This window comes from Festucalex cinctus, chromosome 3, assembly GCF_051991245.1.
Source record: "Festucalex cinctus isolate MCC-2025b chromosome 3, RoL_Fcin_1.0, whole genome shotgun sequence".
Lineage (NCBI taxonomy): Eukaryota > Metazoa > Chordata > Actinopteri > Syngnathiformes > Syngnathidae > Festucalex > Festucalex cinctus.
This window is the reverse complement of record NC_135413.1, coordinates 7,925,640-7,938,818: the sequence shown is the minus strand read 5'-3', so window position 1 is coordinate 7,938,818 and position 13,179 is coordinate 7,925,640. Positions and strand designations below refer to the sequence as shown.

The 13,179-nt window shown below is 38.6% G+C and overlaps 1 protein-coding gene across 2 annotated transcripts in view; it reads right to left on the bottom strand.

The window, feature by feature from the left end:
• Window positions 1-883: 883 nt before the first annotated feature.
• Window positions 884-13,179, bottom strand: part of il34 (interleukin 34) — an 81,096-nt gene continuing 68,800 nt past the window's right edge. For both annotated transcript variants that reach the window (XM_077515636.1, XM_077515638.1), the window contains one exon: window positions 884-1,949. In XM_077515636.1, the coding sequence (XP_077371762.1) occupies window positions 1,891-1,949 (59 nt within the window). In that variant the 3' untranslated portion in view covers window positions 884-1,890. The remainder of the gene's footprint in view (window positions 1,950-13,179) is intronic.

The window sequence follows — 13,179 nt, the reverse complement described above, 5'->3', positions numbered from 1 at the left end:
AATATTCCATGAATTAAACAGAAAAACCATGATTCAAAAAAATTGAGAATTTTGTTTTTATTCTATAAGTTAAAGGAAAGCAGTATTGTATGCTTGTAATACATTGCTTGTCTGTTATACCTTTGGTATGTTTATTATTGCAAATAAGTTCCAAAAATGCAGCTATATATATATCTATATATATATCTATATATATCTATCTATATATATATATATATATCTATATATATATATATATATATATATATATATATATATATATATATATATATATATATATATATGTATGTATGTATATATATATATATATATATATATATATATATATATATATATATATGTATATATATATATATATATGTATATATATATATATATATGTATATATATATGTATATATATATATATGTGTATATATATATATATATGTATATATATATATATGTATATATATATATATATATGTATATATATATATATGTATATATATATATATATATATATATATATATATATATATGTATATATATATATATGTATATATATATATATATATATATATATATATATATATATATGTATGTATGTATATATATATATATATATATATATATATATATATATATATATATATATATATATTGTAAACAACAACAACAAATACACATTACATGAATTATTTGACCACTGTCAATAAACCCATAAAATATCGGACCCAATTTATCTTTTTTTGCGGATATTGTCTTCAAATTACGTCTGTCAAGCCGCTTCCAATGCAAAGCAAGTACACAGTTAAAAAAAAACTGGACAGATTCATAATGGTGTTTTTTGTTGTTGTTGTTTTTTAACACACGGAGCAAAAATAGGTAATAAAAGCATTAGGTAGCCAAATACGCTTTTATTAGCAGCAAAACAGAGGGAGAAAAAAAAAGTAGTCTTTAGAGATGAAGTTCACAGACATTGCAGTCACAGAAAGTGGCAAAGTACACCTGTATAGATAGTTCCCATGTGACGTCACCATGTCATGTGTCCACCATATTTTTTGGTTTTCCTAGCAGTTGGCACGTTGCGTGCTTTTAAATGTCAACAAACAAGTGTTCCTTTTCATAACCAATATGGTGGTTTCATGTTGGGTACATGGTTGTACTAAGAAAGCTGACGGACCTATCCACAACACAGCTGGTTGATTGCCTCCATTGATTTGTATGCCTTTAGTTGTTCAAAGGTATACGTACTCTTCGGATTTATACGGTAATTCACGGTGTCTGTGCATGTGAATTTTTGTAACGTACCGCTGGCGTTCCTTTGCCTGTCAGCTTTCCCGATACAACGTGCATTTTTCTGTGATCATTTGCATCAATTTAGCCTTTTTTTTAAAGCGTTGTTTCATACTTTGGTCCAGACTTCGAACCGTGACATTCCAAGCAATATGGTGGTAGGAAGCTGACTTCGTGGACTGGGAACTATCTATGGTTGTGGTGCAAAGTCAGTTGGTCATATCAGAAATCCAACGTGACACACATTGTTTGAGACTCATTTAACATGAACCAGGCAGGCACATACGCAAGAGCACATGGCGGGCTTTTGAAGGCAGATTCCTGGCAAAGCATTGTCCTCCAGAGTTCAAGTTAAAACCCTTCATTGTGGATAAGGCAGGTTGTGGCATGTCCTCCATCCCCAAAATACTCCATCTTAGCAAATAATTTAGGTCATGTATTTAGTTAGATATATGTCAACAAGAACAAATTGTGTTTCTGAGGAGATATTATCGGGTGAAATCCAGCAGGCTTTGGAAAAAGACTTAATGTGGAAGTGGATTGTCCTTCAAGCTCCTTCAAGGTCAAGGGAAATAATACCTATTCAGTATGACAGTTCACCCCAGGCCTCCTCTCAGCTATTTGCCCTTAAGGCTTTCTTCCTGCCTTTCTGGCAATGGGGAGAATCCAATTCTGAAAATCAGAAAAAAACGGAAAACATTTGTTGAAACAAATTCAGATTTTTATATAATGAATGGATGTGTAAAGCTAAAGCTGTTTACAATGAAAACAGTGTTTTCATTTGTGTCTGTTAATTTGTGGAACGTTAGAAGTTGAATAACTGAAGTTGTAAAATTTGGAAATGACTAAGATTGTCAGGAAAAATATGCCTCTAAATATGTTTAAATATCACTAAAACTCAATATTCTGTGGGCCTTGCAAGATCAGTCAAAATCCAGGAAAACGGCTGGTATCGAGGGGGGTTTCTCAAGTGAAATGGCTGGTAGTCAAAGAGAAATAAATAAATAAATAAATACACAGTAAAACAAAACATTGTGTATGCAGTCACCAGGGTTGTTATAGTTTGAGAAGTTTCATTATACATGGTTTATTTCATTTTGCATTTTGTTTTTTAAATATAGTTAGTTTTAAACGGTGGCTAACTGGGTTAGTATGTCCGCCTCCCAGTGCTGAGGGCGTGAGAGCGAGTCCGGGATTCGGCCTTCCAGGGTGGAGTTTGCGTGTTCTCCACGTGCCTGAGTGGGTTGTCTCTGGGTGCTCTGGTCTCCACTCACATTCCAACGACATGCATGGCAGGTTAATTGAACACTCGGAATTGTCCCTAGGTGTGCTTGCGAGTGTGGCTGGTTGTTCGTCCCTCGTTGTTCGTGTGGATTGGCTTGCAACCGGGTGTACCCCACCTATTGCCTGTAGCCAGCTTGGATAGGCTCCAGCACCCTCATGACCCTTGTGGGGAGTGAGCAGGAAAGAATATGGATGGATGGAATTCTCAGGGCAGCTTTGTTAGTTTTTGTTAGTTTTAGTTTTGTTTTTCCCACAATGCTTATTTTTAGTTTCGTATTTGTTGTAGAGGTTCTTAACCACAGGGCTGGTACCGGGCAATGGCCCACTTTGGACCAGGTCGCGGCGGGCAGCATAGCTGAAAGAATAAAACAACTTACTATACTTCTGGTTAACTGATTAGCCGAGGCTTTAAAATGTTTTATTTTGAAAAGTGACCGGATTCTCTCTGTTTACAACGGACTCTTGATGCATGTCAAGATGCTAATTATCTCAGTCGCGTAGCGCAGATGCTAGTCGAGAGGTTAGGAAAATGAGTAAAAAACAGACATATTTGGAACGTTTCTTTGCAACGGAAAAAAAGCCCTGTGTGTGATGTCTGGGGTCACGCCTGGGTTAAGAGTTTGAGTTTGAGTTCATGACCTGTTAAGTTTGAGGTCAAGTGTCTGTTTTGAACTGATGTAACCATCATCTAGTTTCAACTAGTTTTAGGCTATGTGGCCTCAATCTTTAATCTTTAGGTGATGTCTGATTTCATTCTTTAGTCCTTTACTTGCTACAGCCAATCAGATCGATTCACTGTCTGTAGGAGCAGTCTGAGAATTGTGTGTGTGTTTTGCCGAATTATTGCTTTCTGTTCTCTGTGTCTCTTTGTTTCTCGTCTAGTCAAGTTTGTTCCACGCCTCTCGATGTGAATAAATAGTTAAAACCTTCTTTGTGTCTGCGCTTTGGGATCCAACCTCCAGCACTTGGCACTGTGATGAGACTACACAGGAGCCTGTGACCATGAAGAAAAAGTAACGTACATGGATTTACAGCTACGGGTGATTCCCACGCATGATGGCCCGTTCTGCGACAGGCAGCTCTGAATCCAGCGGTATGGTGAGTGAGTTACTCATGGACTTCTGTGGTGCCTTGTTATGCTCTGCGCTGCTCATATAGTTACATAAAAATGAGGCTTCGTTCACATTATTGTTATACGTAGTATTCACTGACGTCACGGGATGACGAAATTTTGCGAGGCAACGACATCTGTTGGGTCAGCTTTCACAACACCATAGTTGAGCTTACATTGTATTTCCACCGAATGTTACTTTCCGTCATTGATAATGTCAATCCTCGGTCTCTAATGTTATTGCAATGAAGACGTATGCTTTGTTTAAAAAACAAACAAAAAAAACTAAACAAATCTTTCAAACAAAATGAAGGTGTCCCAGAAGGGATTGTGACTGAGATCTCTGTTTCAGCACTCCGATGGACGACAAATATCTGTTTATATTACAACAGATGGTAAAAAATAAAATAAAGAATCAACAATAAAAATTAAATGCTTTGATTTTTACTCATGAATGCCTTATTATCAGATTGTCAGTGTTTCTCATTTTGTCATAACACAATCCAGACATCCAAACAATCCTCTCTATTGACAAAGAAAACATGTTTTTCTGCATGATATATGCTCAGTTTGCTCACTACGAATATTTAAAAACCACACATCCATGAAGTGTGCAAGTTCAGTTTGCTATTAGCCAATCAATAATAATCTTAACCAGCCTCTCCAGAACACCACAAAAACAGCTTGGCAGTGTGGACCCAGTCAGGACAGAGATAATGCTGGGCTGAATTACAAAGAAGATAATCTGATTTTAGCAAGTGTCTGAAACACTCTTCCACTGTAATTGTCTTACTGTTTTGTACTTTTTCCAAAAAGTAAGTGGCATTCATTCGTGGTTTATTTACTGAAAGAGTCAATTTGACTGACAACATGGTTGAGCCAGACCTTCATACCTTATGAGAGAAAATTTATATTCACATTCTAACTGATGAAATTTACATTTAGAGCTTCTTCCACACTTATTTTAGACTTATTGATACAACCGGATGTTACACACAGTGGTATTTTCTCCAGAGAGGAGGAAAATAACGTTGAAAGTACACAGCGGAAACGTCAGTGTATTCAATTTACTGTATATGTGTGGCAACGCAAGATGGGCGCCGCCAGCTTCACTTTTTGCTTTGTCCAGGTTATTTTTTTTATGTCTGTGCCGTATCAGCCTGCAAATCCACCTCAGAGTCTGACCATGGTCTTTTTTTAAAGATGTGAGCCAGGACAGCATAGTAGCATTTTCATTTTCTTAAATTAAGAGCTATCCCAACGAACATATACAGTTGGGGCACATATGGGCACCACTTGGTCTAGTTAGGCTTTGGTTGGGCATGGGCTTAGAGTGGGCTTCATTGGCCCGTGATAAGTAGGTGGGCAGTAGATGGGCGAAACTAAGTATGGGCAATAAGTGGACTCTGGCTGGGCTTCACTCCAAAATATTCAACTTATGTACAGTAACAGCATGTGCAATAGAGCTTACTACCTAGCCTACATTTCTTTACAATTAAAGGGATTCTTCACTTATTTAGCCCATTATAGCAATACAAAGTTAATATTTTGTCTATAATTAATTTGAGACTTTCATTATTTTTTTACAGACAATTAGTACCTTTAAAAACACATTTTGTCACCTGTTTTCTCGGTTTGGCCATGTGACATTCACAAGCTGAGCTGTGATTGGTTACTTGAGCCCTTTTGATGTCATTTTCAGTCGACAGCAAGTTGCAAGATGTGATTTTAAAGGTACTAATTGTACATGAAAAATAATGAAAATATCAAATGTATCATAGGCAAAATATGAATGTTTGACTGCCAAAATGCCTAAATAAGTAAAGTGTCGCTTTAAGTAAGATCTTCTTTTTGAAAAGAATGCACAAAAAATATATATATCAACTTAATATTGACACCTTCTTAAAACTAATCGCCTAAGTTTTTGTTTTTTTTGTTTTTTTCTTCATATTTTTTCAGGAAACACACATTGAATCATTTGCATCATAAGAAGATGATTTAGGCAAAAATATTTTTGGGAAAAAAATGAAATGTATTATTTGGAATATTAATGAGCCATTTCATACAAGTTCGAAGCACAAGATTAATATTCAAATATTCGGTCTTCGTGTCCCTCTCGATGTTTTGTGCTAGCCTGCCATTTGCCGGAGGCCGACGGACCCGAGATTTAAACCGGATGCGGCTGCAGCTGCGGCCTTCCGGCGACGCAACCAATTAGATTCCATTCATTCGAATGGTACAAATTACACCAGTTGCGTGTGCGTTGCGTGTCGACTGCGTCTCAGCTGCAGCGTGCCGCAGCCCTCCCGCACGGATAGACCTATTTTCTATTTTTGCCGGAGGCCGAATACGTATATAGCAAGCTAGCACAAAACAGCACAAAACACATCGAGCGGGACAGGAAGACCGACGCAGTTTCAAAATAAATTTCCGGTTACCTTTCAGAATAAAACACTCGCCAGCTCCTATTTTGCAAGCATGTCAGCAAAACGCGATGTGGGCGTAGCCGGGCCTGGAGTCAATGTGCGATGTGCTCATTCACGGTTTAGACACCAGCGAACATGGACGAGGAGAGGTTTATATTGGAGGTGGAAAGCCACAAGATAATAAAAGTCCACCTCTCTTTCTGCTTCTCTGTGTGTTTGTCGTTGTTTTGAATGCCAGATGATCGCGCGGGGTCACGCGAGACACGGCGGGAAGTGGTCGGCGACAGAGCAGCCGGACCGCAGCTGTGCGGAGCTGGTGTGAGTTGGCCAAAAAATTGACGCGTCCGGAGCACGCAGTCAAGACGCACCGCAGCCACACCGCACACGCATCCGGTGTAAATCCCGGGGGATGCGGCAAACGGCAAAAATAGAAAATCGGTCTTTCCGTGCGGGAGGGCTGTGGCACGCCGCAGCTGCGACGGAGTCGACAAGCAACGCACACGCAAGCGGTGTAAATTGCACCATTTGAATGAATGGAATCTAATTGGTTGCGTCGCCAGAGCGCACTGCAGCCTCACCGCAGCCGCATCTGGTGTAAATCCCGGGTAACGTGCGTCTCCGGAGCGCGCGTCTCCCCCCCCCCCCGATTCCGATTGTCATTGGCTAGCCTTAACTGTCAATCAAAGCCAAACTTGAAAGGAGTTATGTGGTTGGCTGGCACGCCATGCTTTACTTGAAACAGAAAGACACAAGTTACGTGACTAATAAAAATTTTTTTTTTTAAATCCTCTCCCTGTCGCCCTTTTTGCTCACGAGTGCCCAGCACCCGCCTAATTCGCTTAATGGCAGGAACGCCACTTGAACAGCAGGCGCATTCGCGGCCTGTCTTCGAGTTCGAATGAGTGGCCTCACTTGTCAGTCAACCACCGGTGAGTCTCGTTGTGTGGTGTGACGTCATCTAATCTGTGAGGATCTCGCAGGAGTTGCAACCAACGGTGGCGGCGTAGCGTAATAAAATAAATAATCATAATTATTTTTTTTATGTTAGATTTTAGTTTTGAAAAGCAACAAAATTTGTATTACACGCGCAAAAAAAAAAAAAAAAAGGTTTGGACAAAGGGGCACTTTGGGCACTTCTTGTGAAAAGGGCATATGCACCAGGTGAGCTCAAATTTATGTAAATATTAAGTTTGAGTCTCCTTCAAATAATGAGTCAATTGATTATTAATTTAATAAAAAACAATTATTGATTTAATAATTATATATATAATTAATTATATATATGTAAGTCAGTGGATGAGTGGTGCTCGGCGGAACAGCTGTTTGGGATCAAAACATGCATTGTCAAACATAGCAGAATGCTGACAGTACGTTAGTTGAGTGAGATGAGATGATGGCGCTGGAAGAACCTGCGCGATGATGGGATTAAGGTGACAAGGAGGGTGCGCCCCCAGAAAGTCTCCACAGTTCGGAAAAACTTCATAATGTAGAATTTGAGTTTTGATTCAATGTGTTTTAAAGAAGGAATCTAAATTATGACTAGGGGTGGGACAAAAAACCGATTCGACCGAACCATCGTTCGTCAAGGGGAGCTAAACGACCGTATCGGTAGCAGACTTGTCAACCGATACAAAATCCGCCGGGAATCCTTAGATACATCGCTTGTAAAGCTCTGGACCGGATATCGCCTGGCCGTGAATCGGTTGCGAGTGAGACTTTATAGTTTTCATAACAATAGCAAGAGTTCTGCACCGTCGACTTGTTTTGTTTACGTTTCAGGAGCAGCACTATTCAAGCTACTTCCGTGTTTACAGAGAACTAGCAAAGTTGCGCTCAGAGACGCTTCATTCCCCGGATGTTGTAAACATAATGCAAAGACGTTACGCACCTTTTTTTTTTTGGCACACCGTCAACGCCGGGCTCGCGACACGGTGCTCGTGCACAACGAGTGACAACATCAACTGAAGACAGTAGCAGAAGCCAGTGCCATACATCTCGGTATTTCCCATGGCTATCGAGTCCTCTCGGTGCACTTGTATGTCCCAGGCCGGCGTTGGTACTGCGCGCGAGCCAAAAGAATAACTCCGTGACGATCCAATGCATGGATTCAAACGACACAGGTATGTCCCACAGCCAACACACCAGCTAAGCTGAAAGCACACTGCAAGTATCTCATTTCTCAGTTTGTGGCTCCCTGTCAATGTACACAACTAGTATGAGCAGCAGATAGGAGAACTGAGACGTGCCCGCAATTACGTCATCAAACTCAAAATGAACGACAGCCCAAAAAAACAACAACAACAAAAACATGAATAGTTGTGATTCCGTGGTCAGCATCGTGTCTCAGATTAAAAAAAAGAAAAAAAAGTGTCATACATTAACCAAAAATGAATGTGATGGCAAAAGAAAAACAAAAATTGTTAAAAACAAAAGTTGTTGATAAAAAGGGAAGGGCACTTTTGGAAATATTTTTGGATATATTACGTGGTTAAAATGTGTTTGATAGATTTATTGTTCCATAAGGTGGCTTCATATTTCTTTTGGCTGGACGGTAGTTTTATTTCATGTCTTAAATTTACGTTTCTGAAATACTTCACACTGTGCACATATTCTGTTTAATTGTGTTGGTGTCTTTTTAAAGGTTAAATATTTATATTTCAAATTGAATTATCAGCCTTTTGTTTTCCTGATCCTTATTTTGAATAACCCCCCCCCCCAAAAAAATAAAAAATTATAACTGTCAATAGACTAATACATATTTAAACTGATACATTTTTCAGTCATATCGCCCAGCCCTTTGTTGCGGCCTATTTAAATAATTGATTCAATATATAAAAATATAGAAGACATTTATGTTGTTGTTTTTTTAACACATTTGTAGATACTGTAAAAATTTGTGGTGTTTTAAGATTAATGTATACAAGCAACAAATGTCACTAAGTTTTGAATATTGAAATGAATCGTATCGAATCGAAAATCGTATCGTTTCCAAACTTAATCGAACCGTATCGAACCGTTCTGTTCTGAAAGATAATCGTTTTTCAATCGAATCGCAACCTGTGTATCGAGATACATATCGAATCGGCTTCATGTCAGAGATTCCCACCCTTAATTATGACCCGCAAACGGTGATACGAAATTGTTTAAGTGATTCAACTGAAAGATGTATATGTTTTGCTTTCTGCTGTTGCGGTCACATTAGGGGAAATCTGATACATAGGAGGGGCGGGCCTGTTTCCAGTCTGAGGAGCTGCCATGACCCATATGTGAACTGGGCCACATAGGAGCAAATAATAAAACCTCAATTAATTGACTCATGTTGTGTAAATCTGGCCCAAACAACCAACAGAAAATTCTCCCAGAAGTATGGTTGCCAACCTTCCCTTGAAACACGAAATCGTCCCCTATTTAGAACCATGGCTTGGTTCAGACCGGCAACCACAATCTGATTTTTAGCCCATCCAGATTGAAAGTGGAAGGCTCTTTTGTAGTCTGAACAGTCACAAAGCAGATGATATCAGATTTTTACGGGACGTATTAAAACCACATGCGACAGGTAGTATCATATCCGATTTGAACAGGATGTTTCTCAGTCTCATCAACTCGAAACACTCAGAACGGATTTGACTGTCCGTGACGTCACTTCACGCGTGCAAAAACCAATGCACCTCCGCTGTCAATATCTAATCGGTTCGCTGCCCCGCTGGTTCCTCGCATGCTTGGCAGTCAAATGCCTTGACAGCTCCAAAATACAGTGACAGTTTACGTTACTTGCGCTGAAGCCGGTCTCGTGACCCCGTCAGTTCTTCACATGTGCAACCGGAAATTAATGCCCGATTGAAGAAAATTGCTTCAAGCTAGCGAGGAACGGGTAGTCTAGAGCGGTAAACAGTCTTACAATGATGTCAAATACTACACGCGCTGGGCATCGCCTCTGTCCCACGTCGTTGCCACAGCAACCTGTCAGATGGGTCAATAATGTGGCTCAGTCTGAACAGGGCCAGATTGGATTTGAACATTTGCTAAAAACAGTCTGGACAGTCAGCCCCGAAATATTGGATTTGAGGAGGAATACGGTTGGAGCCTAAAAGTATGCCTTCCGTATTTAGTTGTCAAGGGACGCATTTTGTCCTGTCATACCGTGAGAGTCAGAAACAGTCCGTAAAATGTCAGTGGAATTAATGAACAACAGTGCCCTTTATGTGACAACTTACGGTAACGTTCCAAGGACCTCTGTGACCAATGAGCTGACAGCACATTCATTCATGAGTATGACGATAGAGAATCTGCTCATCTTATTAGTCGACGTAATGTTGCTTGCATAAGTACATAGCACAAGAGCGGCAATGAGACCGGCAGCAGCAGAAATTATTGCAAAAACACAGAGAGGACTGTGATGCAGAAAACACATGGTTGATAAAGTGTGAGAAATTGTCTATCAAAGGCACTCTACTGTCTGCCGGCGTACTTTAACCATAGCCCATGGTGGGCTGACTGATCTCAAGAGCCCTAGAACAAATGTCCACCAGTCAACGCCAGAGATCTATCTATCTATCTATCCATCCATCCATCCATCCATCCATCCATCCTCTTGACTGCTCATTCCTCACAAGGGTCACGGGGTGTGCTGCAGCCTATCTCAGCTAGCTTTGGGCAGTAGGCGGGGCACACCCTGGACTGGTTTGCCAGCCAATCGCAGGCCAGAGATACATACATACATAAAAAATGATTCTTAACTCTCTGATCAAGGTTAATATGGAAATGTGCAATGACTGTCAGCGTTGTATGGAAAACATATTTTTTGGGTGTTATGAACAAGTAAAAATGATTGACAAGTATGTTAAAATAAATACGAATAAACATAAAAGTAATAATTGATAAATAATTAAATAAATACACAGCCTTATATTGATTACAAGTTAAACATGTATGTATATTTTTTACTGTACATGCAGTTGATATGTGACCCTTTATAATAAAATTGTTTTTTGTTCTAATTTAGACAGTTGATATACGGCACTTAATAACAAATATCTACAGTAAAAAAAATACGGGTTTTTTTTTTTCGACCGGTAATTTAGGGGTGATTGCTGCAGAGGTAGCCCATGTCCATGTCTGTCACACTGTAAGCATGGTTTGAGCTATAACTCAGTTGACTGTGCTCTAAAGCTGGCTGATCAGAAGATTGAATGACGAATCAGATGATAAAATATATGGAGAAACTAGTCTCCACATAACGTGACATTGAGCTGAACATAAGTTGCAGGATGAATGTACTGCTCATTACTTATTGTTTTATATTAATGTATACAGTTTTAAGTTAAGCAGGAAAGGTTTCTGTTTGAGAGATATTTATTTTGATAAGTTAATTTTGTAGTAAATTTCTATTTCCATGCGTTAATATTCAAAAATATGCATCCTATTCAACTCAGGTTTAAATAGTAAAAAATAATTGTTTCACCTACAAAAAAAAAGAAAGAAAAAAGTTCATTAGATTTTTATTGTTTCACCGAGTGCCTATGTTTGCACCATGCTAAAAGGAGACAATTTTAGCTCATTAAAATCATTCAACAAAGTCGTGTACAACACTGCTGCCAGCAAAAAGTTATGAACTGAGTTTTTATATTCAAGACATAAAATGCTATGTAAATCCAATGATTTGACAGCTTGCTATATACTATAAACAACTATAGCTATATCCAACATGTAGTCTTCAATGCATTTAATAAGTCTTTAGTTTTGATTTTTTTTTTTTTTATATATATATCGGTGCTTTAAATGAGCATAATAGGAGGACATGTGTAGACCTTTACATATAATCAAGTTTTTGGGCAGCTTTGAACAATACACAATAGTTCAATTCATGGACTATATGGCTTAATCGTACATTGTTATGGATTTAGCTTAAATGCATATTTAGTTTAAAAGCTAACCCTAACCCCCTCTGTGTCGTTTTCAGTATTGTGGGTCTACTACAGTTTATGATAAAACCACAACAGCTGAATTCCATCAACAACTTGTTTTTCTAATAAGGACCGATTCTTTTTCTCTGGGGCATAATAAATTACAAGAGATCTAATTTAACAGCCACTAATAACGTGAGGAGAGATTACAAATACAGTGGAACCTCTACTTACGAACGTCTCTTCATACGAAATTTTCGAGTTACGAAACGCCCCAACGGGAAAATATTGCCTCTTGTTACGAAAGAAATTTCTAGATACGAAAGGTAAAAAATACATTACCGAACGCAACATACTTTCGGCTATGGCTATTTCCTACCATCGGTACCTACGAGCGTAAACACTAGATCGGTGTTTGTGCATCGTTCTGGCATCCCATTGGCTAAGAGGAACCTTCTACCATAGGTATGAGCGTATACTAGATCGGTGTTTGTGCATGTTTCTGGCATCCCATTGGCTAAGAGGAACCTCTACCAAAGGTATCTATGAGCGTATACTAGATCGGTGTATATACAGCGTCCTCATCATTCATCCCGCGGCCCATAAGGTGTTCCGATTCCGTTTTTTGTAAATGTATGAACTAACGGCCAACAGATTTATGCAAAAATTCAAACAATTGGTGATTGATGAAGGCACAGTAAGTTTTTAATTGCGACGAGACAGGCCTTTTTTTTTTTTTTTTTGTTGAAAAAGATGCCTCGCCATACCGGAAGTTTCCATGAAGTTTCAGAATTAGAGTAAAAGAATCGCCCAGAAAAAGTGTTCACCAGTCGGGCGTTTGCTCACTCAGATGATGTTTGCCTTGGACATTCATTTCTGAAGGATTGTTTAAAAAAAAAAAAAAAAAATCCTTGGATCAGTTCTTTACAAAACACCAGACATAAAAATAATAATAATAATAAATAATAAATAAAAAACCACTTCTGAGAGAGGAGAACATGAACCAAAGAGGGCAAAAAACGATGAGGACAGCAGTTAAAAAGGTAAATGACCATCATTTTTATTCTTTACTCTATTCTTTGTTTTTTACATTATGCACAACTCTCATTTATTGTGCAATAATCTAATTGTAACATGTATTTGTTACATGTTTTGATGCATTTTTATGCTTTATAAAA